Genomic DNA, 16,155 nt, shown 5'->3' on the forward strand with positions numbered 1-16,155 from the left:
CAACACTGCAAGAGAAAGCAAGCTCATTTTGCCCCAAATGCATGGACAGGTTTGCTGTGTACGTACCACTATGTCTCACAGCTATAACAATGTGTTTAGCAGAATTCAGAGTGTGTGGGCATGTGGGCATGTTTAAACAGCTAAATGACATGTCCAACAAAGTAAGATCATGGACTGAATTTCTGGCAAGCAGCGGTTGCACTGTAATTCTATACAATAGCACCACTTCAATGGATCTAGACATTTACAAGTGCTTCTCATACAGTCTTATAATCTGTTTTGTATTCATCTTTTATCCACATTTACTTTCCCAATTTATAAAAGAGAGAGGGAGCAATAGATTTTAAGCTGAATGTCATTAGCTGCAATTCTGGTCCCTCTGCCTGCAACACAGAGGCAGCTGGCAGAATATAGTCCTTTTCATGAAATGGGGGGAAAAGGGGAATTGTGAGTTCAATTACCATAACCAATTTTCTCCCATTCTGACTGACTAGTTTCTGAATAATAGCTTTGATCCTTAGGATGCATATGAGCCTACTCCCTTGACCGATTCCATCGATTTCAATTTGCTTATGCATTGTCATCTGAAAGATGCAAATCAAACACATTTACCATATAATCCATATTTGCAAAGTTGTCCGTAAGTACTTGGGATCCATTAGGTCTTTGAACCTACCCCTTCTTTCCTGAAAAGAATGGAAAAGGAACAGCATGAAACACATTAGGAATGTGTGGCTGAAGCCCTGAAGTCTGCAATTCTGAAGCCCCAAGCTTGGAGGCAGTTTCAGGGGTAGAGTCCATGTCATCTAGCAAAGTGGAAAGATTCGTGGAGGATGTATCTGTCAATGGCAATTAGCCATGACAACAAAATATACAGAGGTAGCATACTTTTGTATACCGGGTGCTGGAGACAAAGGGCAGGGTGTCAGGGAATGGCAGGGCTGTGAAGAGTTTGTGGCGGAGGCAAGAGACCCAGGCAAGGAGACCAGTGATTTATGGGATGTGCAAGGCAGGAGCCAGGGGAGAAGGGAGAGTCAGGGCAGTTCGAGGAAGGCACACAGGACATGATGGAGGAAGAAGGGATGGTTCAGGTGAGAGACAGGTCCCACCATCTCCTAGAACTAGGAGGGGCTTGAAAAGGGAAGAGCAGCAATGACTTCCTTGCAGGAGAAGTCTCAAAGGACAGCATGTAAGCCAGAAGAGGGGAAGGGCCCTACTGTTGCTGCAACTGCTCCGTAGGGCTCAGACCTGTGGGCCGCTGCCTAAAGGCTAGAAGTAGTAGTAGAAGAAGGGTTTGGATTTGATATCCCGCTTTATCACTACCCGAAGGAGTCTCAAAGCGGCTAACAATCTCCTTTTCCCTTCCTCCCCCACAACAAGCACTCTGTGAGGTGAGTGAGGCTGAGAGACTTCAGAGAAGTGTGACTAGCCCAAGGTCACCCAGCAGCTGCATGTGGAGGAGCGGAGACGCGAACCCGGTTCACCAGCTCACGAGTCCACCACTCTTAACCACTACACCACACTGGCTCTGTAGAAGTGTATGTGTTTGTGGAGCACCAGGGAAGCTGCTGTGTTTCTCTTGTGCTTCTTCCTCATCTGGGATTGGCCCTGATACAGGGGAAGGACATCATCTCTGTGTCCTGTCTGTGAGCACCCGGAATAAAGCTAAATAAAAATAAGAGCCAATGAAATTGCCCTAAATCAGCGGTGGGAACCTCCCCCCCCCCCCCAGAATGCCACTGATTTAAGTGAGAAGTCCACTGCGGGCTGCAGCCAATGGTAGGTGGCAAGAGGGGGATTCTCTCCCCCTCTCTCTGCCTTCCCATTTCCCTTTCCCATACTCTTGGATACGCCATCTCTGTGGGCTACATGAAATTATGGTGTGGCCGTCATACAGCTTGTGGGTCAATTTCCCCCAATCTATTTTCAAAAACAAACCACATCTTTCAGTGGGTGGACAATGAGGACTAGCATGGTCCAGTCACACATTTAGCATAGCCTTCACTCCAGATGCTTTGAACTACAACTCACAGCAGCTTTGCCCACGCTGGTTGGGGCTGATGGGAGTTGTAGCCCAAAAAGTCTGGAGGGCATCAGGTTGCCAAAAGCTGGCTTAGAGGATATATGGAGCTGCTGACATTCCATGTTTTTCCTTCCCTCACCCTCTACCTTGTAAACATATAGATTGCTTCTGTGTGTCCGCATGTGGAACAGGAGCTGGCATGCCTTGCTGGTTTTTCCACCCTCAGATAGCCGTATCCAATACAGTGGTACCTCGGGTTACATACGCTTCAGGTTACAGACCCCGCTAACCCAAAAATAGTACCTCGGGTTAAGAACTTTGCTTCAGGATGAGAACAGAAATCACGCGGCGGCAGCAGGAGGCCCCATTAGCTAAAGTGGTGCTTCAAGTTAAGAACAGTTTCAGGTTAAGAACGGACCTCCGGAATGAATTAAGTATTTAACCCCAGGTACCACTGTACTGCAAAGTAGGTTAACTGTGTTAACCTATCCAAAGTAAGGAAGGAGGGCATGAAAGGGTTGAGGACTGAGAGGATCTCCTTGTCTTTTGTCATCTGATCAGTCTGTACAATGGCAGTATTCTGAATCTTACATCAGTGGGTTCTACCAACTTTCCTTCAGGCATAACAGATCGGTTCATCTTAGCAATCCACTGCAGCGTTGCAAGAGCAGCTTTATCATTCCCACAAGACACATTATAGCGAGCGGACTCGGGGATAAACTGCAAAGGCAAACAGGTTAGAAAAGTTAAGTGGCAGAGCTTCTAGCATCACCTTACATGTTACAGCCTTTCTGCCAAGTTCTTACTAACATAAAGACCAGATTTTACTTACTCTTGCAAGCTTATAGAACTCACAGCAACATTAATACAAAGACACTGTGTTGGTCAATTCACACCACACTTTTCCCATCCATGTGAGCCATCCTAGGGCAGGTGCACATGGGGACGAGTCAGAAGACGTCCTGGGAAATGTGCTGCTATGATCATGGAAATTGCCGCTATCTATATCCACAATTGCCAAACCACATAGGTTTATCTTACATGGCCAAAGACTGATCAGATCAGCAAGCACGCACAGGCATTTTACATGACTTAGCCTACAGTGGAATATAACTGTGTATACTAGTAACTTGGTTGTAAGTCTTCCAAACCTTAAATGCTAGGAGGAGAACAATGCCCGGCAGAGAGGCAATTCGTATTAGCCACCGCCACCCAATGGTTGGGTTAACCACTGACGCCAGTCCAATAATTAATAAGGAGCCTGCCAACCAAAACACCTGTCAAATGGGGGGAAAACAGAGGTTAAAACACAAGGTGATGGGATTCTCTTCTCATTATTTGTTTTAGCAGCCGTTCCTCTCCACACAGTCACATCAGCATTCATGATTTCCTTCAAGCTGCTGTTGCCACATAAAATATTATTAAGCAAAGAGATTTAGTTATGCGCTCTGGTTTCCGACTAGGAAACTGTCAATACGGATTTTGATAAAGTAAGCAATGTACTCATCAACTTGGCCCTGGAAGGTTGAATGTCAGCTGCCAGACTTTCTCAGAATGTGATATATGGAGCATCCAATTTATTGGAGAATAAATTTATTCCCTGGATAAAGGTGCACACATTTCATGATGCAAAGGGTAGCAACACAGATAGACGATGGAGCTATTTCACACAGAAGTAGGAAATTGTGCAATTCTGGGGCAGGTGGAAGCCTTATAGAAAACACAGAAAATCCTGAGGTGTTTTTTTCGTATTGAGTCTTTCAAATATGAGTTGGTGCGCATGTTCAAAAACAGGCCTCATGTGACACACCTGAAGACAACCATAGATGCAAATATACCTGCAGTCACCCAGACAGCACAGCTGTGAGCCAGACTGAGCCAAAACAAACTTGCAGCAATTTCCACATTTTGTTTTTCAGTGAGCATAACTTCTAACTTACCTGCGATAACGGCAACATATAGCCTCGGTATTTTGTAGGCAGAAATTCTGTTTTTATTATAAGCCTAAAGAAGAAGAAGAAGAAGAAGAAGAAGAAGAAGAAGAAGAAGAAGAAGAAGAGAGCAAAAAAAAATGTTATAGAGAGACAAAGAAATATATAAGCCATATCCAAGTTTATTTGCATAGTTCCAGCTGGCCCAAGTTGTGATTCTGTGACTGGCAGTGCCTGTTTCTGCATTCTGCTCACTTGGTAAGCAATAGCTAGATATGTATAGGAAGATAGCCAGCATCACTCCAGGCATTCTGTTGAAATTGCAGTAGCCCGTGCACAGCGGAATGATGAGGAGTACGTGCCACATACTCTATATTACTTTATTTACACTTCAAAGCTGGTAGATTACAGAAAAACATCTTGCCTCTGCCGGAGCACGGAGAGAGCATCCTCTCTCCTCTAAAGCACGGAGAGAAAACAACTCTGTGAGAACAGTGAAAAACAGGAAACCAGTGTACGTCACATCCAGTCTCCTTTCCCGTGGGAAAACCCCAACAGCACAGACTGTGGAATGTAAACACCTGTCTCGTGACAAGCACTTCGCTGCACAGCGAAGAGAGCAGAAACCAACACATTCTTGGGCAGCTGATTTGGCCTGCTGCTGATGTCTGCTCCCTGGACCCTCACCCACTTAAAAAAAATTATTGACCCAGCACTCCGAGCAATGCCTGATAGCTCAACCTAGCCCTCCTTTCAATTTACCCCCAACTTTACGGCATCTACAGTGCTCCTATCAGTCTGGGACACTGTGCGAATTTAAAGATGGCTAGACCTACTCAAGCCCTGTCTTTAGAGCTTCCAGTATAGCCAGAAAGTCCATCACAGCCAGGAATGGACCTCGGGGTCTCAAATTTCAGTGGCACCCTGTGCAATGCCAAAATTTGGTGCCCCCACCTCTTGCATTCCATTCGACATCATAGCTGCAGCATCCCTGATGCCCTGCACCCAATGCAACCAAACCAGATGTGCTCCCCTAAATTCTCTGCTACAGTACACCAGAGGACACTTTGCCCAGGGCAAACCTGTATATGAATTACCTAATGCACCAAAAATTCACAGAGAGATGATATGGGGGAAGAGCCATAGCTCAGTGGTAGAGAATCTGCCTTGCATGCAGAAGGTTCCCCATTTTAATCCCTGACATCTCTGAAACCCTGGAGAGCTGCTGCCAGTCAGTGTAGGCAATACTAACCCTAACCCTATCACTTGTCCTATGTCCAGAAGGCATGGTTTTCCCTTTGCCCCGCTCCTTTCCCAAGAAAAACCCGCTCTTTAGCTTTAAATCGGAACAAATGGCAATCCGCAGAAACCCAAATGTCATTGCTCCAATTGAGCACTAAAGAGCAGTTTTCCCTGGGAGAAAGCAGCAGGATGAGAGGAAGTGTGGATAAGCCCTCGGTACAAGGTAGCTTGTGCCTCACTGCAACCAGAGCTTCCCAGAGCAGCTGCAGACCCAGAAGCACCTCCCTAACTGCAAAACTGAGTGATCAGCAAGTACATATTGATATGGATAATCTGTCTTCCCGGTGTGGCGTTCTCAGCTGTCATCTGCTGATGCTCCTACTCCCGTGCTGTTTGCAACACAACATTACCCTTGAGCATGGCCAGAGACTCCGCATCCCACCATGGTCCGGAGGAAGACGAACCAGATGTATGAAGGGGAAAACGATGTCAGCAAGGAGAAATAGGCTCCCCAAATGAAAGAGATGAACAAAATCTGAAAGGGCAGACAGAGAAAGGAGGTCAGCTGACACCCAAGCAAAACTCCACACTGGCTGCTGAGACAGTATTGAACTGTGCTGATTTAATGTTGCCTAGGGCCACCCATCCATTGTTCAACATTTCCAGTTCTACAATACCCATGGGGCTATTTAGAAAACATCGGAAGGCAGCCCTGTGTAGGGAAGTTTTTTTAAAAACGTTTAAGGTTTTATTATGTTCCTATATATATATATATTGGAAGCCACCCAGAGTGGCTGGTGCAACCCAGTCAGATGAGCTCGGTACAAATAATAAAAGTTGTTGTTATTATTATTATTATTATTATTATTATTATTATTATTATTTATTGGTGTGTGTGGAAAGAACTGATCATACTTGCAGCAAATTATGTGGGTGCTGTATTTCCTTATACTATTCCCTCACTACGAGAAGTGAGGTTACAGGGAACCAGGCAGAGGGCCTTCTCGGTGGTGGCGCCCACCCTGTAGAATGCCCTCCCATCAGATGTCAAGAAAATAAATAACTATCTGACTTTTAGAAGACGTCTGAAGGCAGCCCTGTTTAGGGAAGTTTTTAATGTTTGATGTTTTATCGTGTTTTTAATATTCTGTTTGGAACGGCCCAGACTGGCTGGGGAGGCCCGGCCAGATGGGTGGGGTGTAAGTAATACATTTATTACTACTACTACTACTACTATTACATCACATGGTTTGGCTGCAGAAGGCCCCAGGTTCAATCAGTTATAGTGATCCTAGACAGCATAGCATGAAAAGATCTTGGTCTGATATGGTGTAAAAAAAGGATTGCAAAATAAATAACTTACTTCCTATGTTGGTTGGGAGAAATGTATCCTGCTACATCTCTACATGTCAGGCTGGTGTTAAAAACACAGAAGCAGTAAAAGGTAGCGGCAACTTTGCCTGGCATTAAATCGGAGACCCAGCCAAGACAGAGCATCACTTACTTTCCAGCGGCCGTATCTATCAGCTAGAACTCCAAAGATGACACTGGATATCATATAGCCAAAAAACACCATCTGAAGGGATTGGAAATAAATGAATCTTGGTAAATTATTGGGCACTCAGACCAAACGGAGAGTGCCATCTAGGATGGGTTTTCTGTCTCAAGCATATTGTTAGAAATCTTAACTCTGAACTTATACAGTTGTAGCTTGGATCCCGAATGCCCTGGAACTCGGACGTTTTGGCTCCCAAACGCCGCAAACCCAGAAATGAGTGTTCCGGTTTGCGAACGTTCTTTTGGAACCCGAATGTCCACAAGGCTTCCATGGCTTCCAATTGGCTGCAGGGGCTTCCTGCAGCCAATCAGAAGCTGCGACTTGGTTTTCAAATGTTTTGGAAGTTGAATGGACTTCCAGAAAAGATTCCATTTGACATCCAAGGTACGACTGTATTTGCAAGTACTTCAGTGTTATGACTGCTGGTTTTTAATGCTGTCCCTGTTCTTCTTTTCTTTAATGCTGCATCTTTACTTTAACACTCACTATCCACCCAGCATCTACCATCTAACCAGCTTGTTCTTTTTTGCATGTCTTCGGTTCATCTTAGATGCCCTTTCAGTGCCCTTTCAGTGCAACCCTCATCTATTTCTAAGAACCCCTTGAATATTGCCTCCAACCAACCATACCATCCCCTTCTCTTTCCTCCAGAACTCCTCTCAGCTTCAAATTCATGTGTCTTAATTCTAAATCTATCAATTCAGCCTTTGCCTGTAATTTACTAACATCACGTCTGCGTAGGTGTTGTTCAATAGCAATCTCTCAACCAGTTATTGCATCCTAATCAATCACTTCCTTAATTTTCTCCCTGCTTCCTCTTGTGTCTGAACCTCTTTCTGAGCCTCTTGAACTTTTTATCATCGCTTTTAATTGCTTCTGATACTTCATTAATTTTTCCATTAATCTTGAATCTCTCTCATGAAATAGCTCCTTAATGCTCTCTTCTCCTTTCTTAGATTTCTCAGCTTCTCTAGCTTATTTTCTCTTAAAATTCTTTTTCCTCTCTCCAGTCTTCATATTTTTTCATTCATTAGAGAAAATGTCCTTTATAGCCTCCATTGCCACCTGTATCTTCCCATAATTTCCTCTATCCAACTTTTAATCTTTTTTCTGTCGCATTGTAAGAAAGTCAGATTTCCCCTTTGTATTCATATCCATATAATTAAACTTCCCAGCAAATTCTTCCATATTCTACTAAACCATAATCCACATACTGAACACTCATTTAATCAGTTAATCAAATTTCCAATCACATAATCACTTAATCAATTTTCCAATTAGTATATGTAAATTGTCCAGCGTACTGCGTAATCAAAAGAATTAATTTTGACTACAATTCCTTTCTTAAATGATATCATGGAAGTTTATCAGCATTTTAGCGCTATTTTCTCCTAATACAAACATTTCTGCAAACAATTTTCCCTAATACAATGCACTTTGTATTAGGGAAAACCTGTGTGCAAAATGTTCTGTAGTAGGGAAAATTGTTTGCAGAAATGTTACACACACACCCCATAACTATTATATGCATTTTTCTACACATTACTTGCTTGGAGAATTAAATTGCAATATTTGGAGAAGTGCAAAGGATGACTGCATTTCAGTTTGCATATTGCTTCAGGAACTGTGAACTGAAATATTTTTTTCTCTCCCTCCCTAGAGCATAATGTGAGAATTGGACCAGAAAGGATGCTATGATTGACATATCAAAATACACAGGGGCAGGGAAGAGACAACACAAATGTTCCTAGCTAGATAGTTAAAAATATGATGGCTGTTCAGTGGAGGGAAATGCTTTTTCTACAGCTTCTTTCCCCACCTTTATCAACCTAGAAGAAAAGTAAGAAACTCTACTCACTGTTGTCACTAAAGCCACTTGCCAGTTTCCAAGTTGCCACTCGCAGCGGATGACAGGACCCACCACAGCGATCAACATTATCTCCATGGCCTCAGCCACCTTCAGGGATAAGCACATGCAGTTACGATATTTTTTTCGTGTATAAGACACCCCCATGTATAAGAAGCCTCCTATTTTGGGGGACTCAAATTTAATAATTTAAGAGATGGCTCAGAGTTGTTGAGCACTTTTTTGGAGGGGGATTGCCAAAAATCGCTCACCCGCACACAGCGCAAAACCCGCCTCTCGTCTGTCCCCTTGCCGCCAATTGCCAGCCCAATTGCCACAGTGTCAGCCAATCAGCACCAGGCCTTGATGCAGCAACCAATAACACGCCCAATAGCCGCTGACAGCCATGGAAGCAACCAATCAAATGCCCACCCTATGCACTACCCATGTATAAGACGACCCACACTTTTTAGCATAATTTTTAAATTAAAAAAACAGTCCTATACACAGAAAAGTACGGTAACCTTCCACCATTTCACAGACAATAAAAACAAGGACTTGCTTATCACCCCCCAAGTTCTCATACTGTCATGGGCCAAAAGTCAGCTTCACTTGAAGGAGTAGAAGGCAAAGTGACTCCACCTGCTACTGATCAGCCTTCTTGCTCCTGATGAGAACCAGCTGGTTCCAGCTTTCTTCAGCAGGGTTACCAGCCTTACTCAGTTGCTGGAAACAAGATTTGTCCTTCCTGACCAGACCTTGCTGCTTCTTGCTTCTCGTGACCTTGGACCCTCAGCTTTCTTGACTCCCAGATCATCTGACTACATGAGCTGAGATCCTCCTGACCTTAGAACGGGACTGAATCTTGTATACGGACTCTGCCTTCAGGCAAGTAAACCCCTGAGACTTAGCTGGGTGGCTGACTTCTCCCTCCACTGAGCTCTGCCATGGCTGGCAGCACAGGACTGTGACACACACTAAGATACTCTGCTTGAGACCATCCCCATCACAGCCTTCCCAAAGCTGGCGCCCTTCATTTCTTGTTGGACTCCAACTTTCATCAGTCTCAAGAAGCATGGCCAATGGTCAGGGATGATGGGAGTTGCAGTCCAACAACATCCAAGAGAAGGCAGCAGGTTAGGGGTTAAGACTCAGAGTTCCTGATTACTAGAGAAGGCACTGTGTGAGGTCACTTCCCTTAAGAGTTTGGATTTGATATCCTGCTTTATCACTACCCAAAGGAGTCTCAAAGCGGCTCACAATCTCCTTTCCCTTCCTCCCCCACCACAAACACTCTGTGAGGTGAGTGGGGCTGAGAGACTTCAGAGAAGTGTGACTAGACCAAGGTCACCCAGCAGCTGCATGCGGAGGAGCGGGGAAGTGAACCCAGTTCACCAGATTACAAGTCCACCGCTCTTAACCACTACACCACACTGGCAATCCCTTGAATTCTCTGGTGGGGAAAAGGCAGAGGGTTTAATCCTTTCTACTTCCCCTTGTCTCAAAACTCAGCCCCTTTCCTACCATGATTCTGAGGCAGACGGAAATCTCTCTGGTCTCCACTCAAGTAGAGACTCCATTTTTGAACTTGACTATGTATTTTATAATCTAGAAGTAGAATTTGCCTGCCTTGTTTCTGTTTCTGTTACTGTTGGAATCCTCAGGCTGGATAATTTGCAATAAAGCTGCATAGCCTCATCCCAAAGTTTCCATTTTAATGCCAGGCCGAGGGCCTTCTCAGTAGTGGCACCGCCCCCCCCCCCATGGAACACCCTCCCTTCAGATGTCAAGGAAATAAAGAACTACACAACTTTTAGAAGACATACAAGGCAGCCCTGTATCAGGAAGTTAATGTTTCGTTATGTTTTTTTAACATGCTGTAAGATGCCCAGAGTGGATGAGGCAACCTAGTCAGACAAGCAGGGTATAAATAAAATGATGATGATGTTGATGATGATGCAAGGGATGGCATTTTGAACTTGGCTGACTAATTGTTTTAAGTTTAAATGTTCTGCTCACACACATGAGTAAGTGGTCAAAAACCACCTCTCAAATCCCTATGTTTTATAAAACTATTCTTTCAATATGTTGCACATAGATGAACATTTTCAGAATCAGAAACTTACACCTGTGCTGCCCATGATCAAAAAGAGTGCAATGTGAAACCTCCCAAAGCCAATTGTTTCTACAGCTTCTTCCACCGTAAACGTTTTCTGCTCTAAAACGTTAAGAAAGAGAGGTAGTGTTAGTAGTAGTAATGCCACTGTTGTGGAAGGCTTACGGAACACCCAAGCCAAGAGGGTAAACAAGAACTTTATTGTCTCTTTCCAGCAAGAACGGAACAGCAACAGGAAATTCCTGGCTCCACCCCTGTACAGCTGAGTCTAGTGCCACCTAGTGATTAATCTATATATGGACACTATCCACACAGAGTCTACAGCCTTACAAAAGAGAACTGGCTTGCTATCAAGCTGCTGTGTGAAACGATCAGGAAAGCTCTGGGAATTTTCAAGAGCACAAAACATTCTACTAGCTTAAATGGAATTAGATCTTTTAGCTGCCAGAATCTTTGAAGATTAGGGAGGAGGAGAAATCAGCAGAATCGCCCTGGGGGCAGAAAATAGAGCCGAAATGAATTTGGAAAGGGGGAAGGATCCTGAGGCAAATTCTAACTCAATTTGCTTGCAAAATTTGAAATGTGTATTTCCCCACAACTGGTTCTCTCTCTCTCCACCCACCACCTCAGTTCTCAATTATGGACACTTTTATCTAGGGACGCTTGAGCAATTTAGCCTTTGCAAGTTGTCTGCTGAAATGACCAGATTTGTACTTCTTGGATTAATGTGCAAGCCAAGATTCAGCTGTCTACTGGATTTTGCTCCTTTCTCAAAGTTGCAATGCTGGTATTGATAACTTAAATACATCAAAATACATATTTACATATACATTTTGGGAGGATCTTTAATTATACATTTATTTATTTTTACAGAAATGGAACAAAAGTATGGGTTAAACATGGGGGAAATGTCCCAGAATAGAAAGAAACAGATCTACCAACTCCTGTTTTTGAATTTAGAAATTTTAAGTACTGAATTTAGCCAGTTGGTTGATAATATTATTCCCTTGGTCTTATTTGGGCAAAATGTCATTTCAGATTTAGAATGAAGCATGGACAACTCCACACTACAGAGGCATGAATAAACGTAGGGGAACTCAGACCACCAGAAGAGTGACTGAAGCTACCAGTGGACTTGAGAATCAGACGTGATTTAGTCAACAACATCCTTCCTCAATGGTTACTTCCAGATGTTTCAGACTACCACTTCCACCAACCCCAGCAGATCAACACACTTAGCACACCTCTTTGGGAAACAATAGAAACACAACTCTAGAAGGTCCTCAGCTGCAGTTGTCTATCAGAACTTGGATGGAAGGTTAGTCAAAAACTGCAGGCCTCTTGTGGGTAGAGAAAGAAAAGAATGCCCAGAAGTAGATTACCTGTCTTTGGCTCCTGTTTCTGAGTTCCCATTTCCTCCAGGGCAATGTCACCTGTTCCTTCTTTCTCCTTGTCATTCATCTTAAAATTATATTAGTATATTGAGGTTTTGGATGGATAATGTATTGGTTTCCCTTTACAGCTAAAAAGGAAGAAGAGGATGATGGTAAACCAACATTTCACAAACTGAATTTGTGGCATTGGTGCTTTAAATGTTCATAGACTGCTGATATTTATTGAATATTAAGTGCATTAAGGTCCCAAGATTCAGCCCAGGTTAGCTCATGAAGAGATGTATACTTAGATATAAGGCATATGTTGGGGGGAAAGGATGTCCCCCCCCCCGTCCTTGGCAGTTGGTGACATAGTTTATGTCCCAGGTCTCTTTAGTATACCCTAGGCATAGGGAGGTGTGGCAAGATTTGTGTCTCGGCAATCGCTAATCATATAACAAGTATCTGTATTATTATTAGTAGTAGTAGTATTTATTAAATTTGTATATGTATCAGTTTAAGCACACTTGATCTCTGAGCAGTGTGAGATTCCAGGCATTTACCCACGGTTCGGTTTCCTCAGAATGTGCAACTGCGGAGACTGTGGTGTCATTAGGATATATGGTTTATTTACACATATATACATCCTGAGCCTACAGTAGAGGGGTGCACAGCATTAACACCCCAAAAGGGTTTGCTTCCCCCATAGCCTCAGCTTTCGACCCCAGCAGAAATCAGGCATGGTTCTGACTCTCGGCTGCCCAGCCTGCAGCCTGCTTCTATCTTCTAGCTCACAAACCTCAACTCCATCTTTTGTCTTTTTAATAGACAGTTGAGGGAGGGAGAAGGCCCGACCCATTTGCTTTCTGGCACAGAGCCACTTCCTTTTTTTAACTTTAGTGACCCAAACTTAGAGGGTCATGGCCAAGAAGCTGGTCTGGCTGTTCCAGCAATTGAATCCACTCTGGAATTAGAAGGGACTCGGCCATACTGCCTTCCGTTTCACCAAACTTACAACAACAACAACAACAATCCTATTGCAAAGAGCAAGACCCAAATCCGCAGCTATTGCAGCTGTGCATGACACAAGACAAGGCGGGCACAGTTTCTTCATCCTTGCCTTTAGTGATAGGAATAAAAGAAATCTCCTCTTACCCTGGTTGCAGGGATGAGCAGCTATAGATCTTCAACCCCTTCAGACTGGTGCGAGGGGTGTTCTGGAACATGCCATTGATAAAAGAATAATACATTAGTGGTGCATTTATACTGGACAGTCCACACATAATTCTGCTTTATTAGTTGTTCTGTGATGCTTCCCCAGCATGATCGCCATCTGGATTGGGTACACTTTTGCAAAAAACATCTAATGCATTAAGCACAGTTTAAAAATCCAAATGAAGTCATCATCTCCCCTCCCTCCTTCTGCCTTGGGCAAGAACAATAGCAAGTTTCTTATAAAATGATAACTGCATGCATGTTGGTATAATTTGAAAACCTCGCAGTAACTGAAGAGACAGAAAATCACAGCAGGAAAGTGGGAGTGTGGCAATGTTTAGCAGAGGTTTTATTATTTAGGATGCAATCCTGCACCCAGTTTCCTGGGAGTAGGGCTCATAGAACTCAGTGTGATTTAGTTCTGAGTAAATATGCACACCCCTTCATGGATCACTGCCTTGCCGTGGCGAAGGGGCTTGAAGAACTCAGAGAAGCTATGAACTATGCCGAGCAGGGCACCCAAGATGAACAGGTCATAGTGGAGAGTTTTGACCAAACGTGATCCACCTGGAGGAGGAACCGGCAAGCCACTCCAGTATCCCTGACAAGAAAACTCCATGGACAAAGACAACAGGCATATAAAAGTTATGACGCTGGAAGATGAGCCCCTCAGGTCGGAAGGCGTCCAACATGCTACTGGGGAAGAGCGGAGGGCAAGTACAAGTAGATCCAGAGCTGATGAAGCGGCTGGGCCAAAGCCGAAAGGACGCTCAGTTGCGGATATGCCTGGAAGCGAAAGGAAAGTTCAATGCTGTAAAGAAAAATATTGCATAGGAACCTGGAATGTAAGAACCATGAACATGGGTAAGTTGGAGGTGGTCAAAAATGAGATGGCAAGAATAAATATTGACATCCTGGGCATCAGTGAACTAAAATGGACGGGAATGGGTGAATTCAGTTCGGATGACCATCATATCTACTACTGTGGGCAAGAAACCCGTAAAAGAAATGGAGTGGCCCTCATAGTCAACAAAAGAGTGGCAAAAGCTGTACTGGGATGCAATCTCAAAAATGATAGAATGATCTCGATACGAATCCAAGGCAGACCTTTTAACATCACAGTAATCCAAGTTTATGCACCAACTACTGGTGCTGAAGAAACTGAAATTGACCAATTCTTTGAAGACTTACAACACCTTATAGAAGTGACACCAAAGAAGGATGTTCTTCTCATTATAGGGGATTGGAATGCTAAAGTAGGGAGTCAAGAGATAAAAGGAACAACTGGCAAGTTTGGCCTTGGAGATCAAAACGAAGCAGGGCAAAGGCTAATAGAGTTCTGTCAAGAGAACAAGCTGGTCATCACAAACACGCTTTTCCAACAATACAAGAGACGACTCTACACATGGACATCACCAGATGGGCAGCATCGAAATCAGATTGATTATATTCTCTGCAGCCAAAGATGGAGAAGCTCTATACAGTCAGCAAAAACAAGACCTGGAGCTGACTGTGGCTCAGATCATCAGCTTCTTATAGCAAAATTCAAGCTTAAACTGAAGAAAGTAGGAAAAACCACTGGGCCGGTAAGATACAATCTAAGTCAAATCCCTTATGAATACACAGTGGAAGTGAGGAACAGGTTTAAGGATTTAGATTTGGTGGACAGAGTGCCTGAAGAACTATGGATGGAGGCTCGTAACATTATACAGGAGGCAGCAACGAAAACCATCCCAATGAAAAGGAAATGCAAGAAAGCAAAGTGGCTGTCCAATGAGGCCTTACAAATAGCGGGGGAGAGAAGGCAAGCAAAATGCAAGGGAGATCGTGAAACATACAGGAAATTGAATGCAGATTTCCAAAGAATAGCAAGGAGAGACAAGAAGACCTTCTTAAACAAGCAATGCAAAGAAATAGAGGAAAGCAATAGAATGGGAAGAACCAGAGATCTGTTCAAGAAAATTGGAGATATAAAAGGAACATTTCGTACAAAGATTTCCATAATAAAGGACAAAAGTGGAAAGGACCTAACAGAAGCAGAAGACATCAAGAAGAGGTGGCAAGAATACACAGAGGAATTATACCAGAAAGAAACGGATGTCTCATATACCCCAGGTAGTGTGGTTGCTGACCTTGAGCCAGACATCCTGGAGAGTGAAGTCAAATGGGCCTTAGAAAGCACTGCAAATAACAAGGCCAGTGGAAGTGATGGTATTCCAGCTGAACTATTTAAAATTTTAAAAGATGATGCTGTTAAGGTGCTACACTCAATATGCCAGCAAGTCTGGAAAACTCAGCAGTGGCCAGAAGATTGGAGAAGATCAGTCTACATCCCAATCCCAAAGAAGGGCAGTGCCAAAGAATGCTCCAACTATCGCACAATTGCACTAATTTCTCACGCTAGCAAGGTTATGCTTAAAATTCTACAAGGAAGGCTCAAGCAGTATGTGGACCGAGAACTCCCAGAAGTGCAAGCTGGATTTAGAAGAGGCAGAGGAACCAGAGACCAAATTGCAAACATGCGCTGGATTATGGAGAAAGCTAGAGAGTTCCAGAAAGACATTTACTTCTGCTTCATTGACTATGCAAAAGCCTTTGACTGTGTCGACCATGGCAAACTATGGCAAGTTCTTAAAGAAATGGGAGTGCCTGATCACCTCATCTGTCTCCTGAGAAATCTCTATGTGGGACAAGAAGCTACAGTTAGAACTGGATATGGAACAACTGACTGGTTCAAAATTGGGAAAGGAGTATGACAAGGCTGCATTTTGTCTCCCTGCTTATTTAACTTATATGCAGAATTCATCATGCGAAAGGCTGGGCTGGATGAATCCCTAGCCGGAATTAAGAT

The 16,155-nt window shown here is 43.6% G+C and overlaps 1 protein-coding gene and 1 long non-coding RNA gene across 5 annotated transcripts in view; both read right to left on the minus strand.

Annotated features, from left to right (window-relative positions):
- Window positions 1-16,155, minus strand: part of LOC307225314 — a 79,748-nt gene that overhangs the window by 63,143 nt on the left and 450 nt on the right. The window lies entirely within an intron of this gene.
- The window catches only part of SVOPL (SVOP like), a 31,944-nt gene that overhangs the window by 13,888 nt on the left and 1,901 nt on the right, over window positions 1-16,155 (minus strand). For 2 of the 4 annotated variants that reach the window (XM_079992773.1, XM_079992772.1), the window contains exons 2-11: window positions 13,245-13,306; window positions 12,099-12,238; window positions 10,727-10,818; window positions 8,613-8,711; window positions 6,701-6,772; window positions 5,607-5,731; window positions 3,964-4,027; window positions 3,175-3,300; window positions 2,615-2,743; window positions 613-686 (exon numbers count right to left, since the gene is read on the minus strand). In XM_079992773.1, coding sequence (XP_079848899.1) covers window positions 613-686; window positions 2,615-2,743; window positions 3,175-3,300; window positions 3,964-4,027; window positions 5,607-5,731; window positions 6,701-6,772; window positions 8,613-8,711; window positions 10,727-10,818; window positions 12,099-12,177 — 860 coding nt within the window. In that variant the 5' untranslated portion in view covers window positions 12,178-12,238; window positions 13,245-13,306. Of the gene's footprint in view, window positions 1-612; window positions 687-2,614; window positions 2,744-3,174; window positions 3,301-3,963; window positions 4,028-5,606; window positions 5,732-6,700; window positions 6,773-8,612; window positions 8,712-9,242; window positions 9,463-10,726; window positions 10,819-12,098; window positions 12,239-13,244; window positions 13,307-16,155 lie in introns of those variants that run through there. The other 2 variants (XM_079992774.1, XM_079992775.1) reach the window with 2 other exon arrangements.

The sequence above is a fragment of the Podarcis cretensis genome (genome assembly GCF_951804945.1).
Source record: "Podarcis cretensis genome assembly, chromosome: 10".
Taxonomy (NCBI): domain Eukaryota; kingdom Metazoa; phylum Chordata; class Lepidosauria; order Squamata; family Lacertidae; genus Podarcis; species Podarcis cretensis.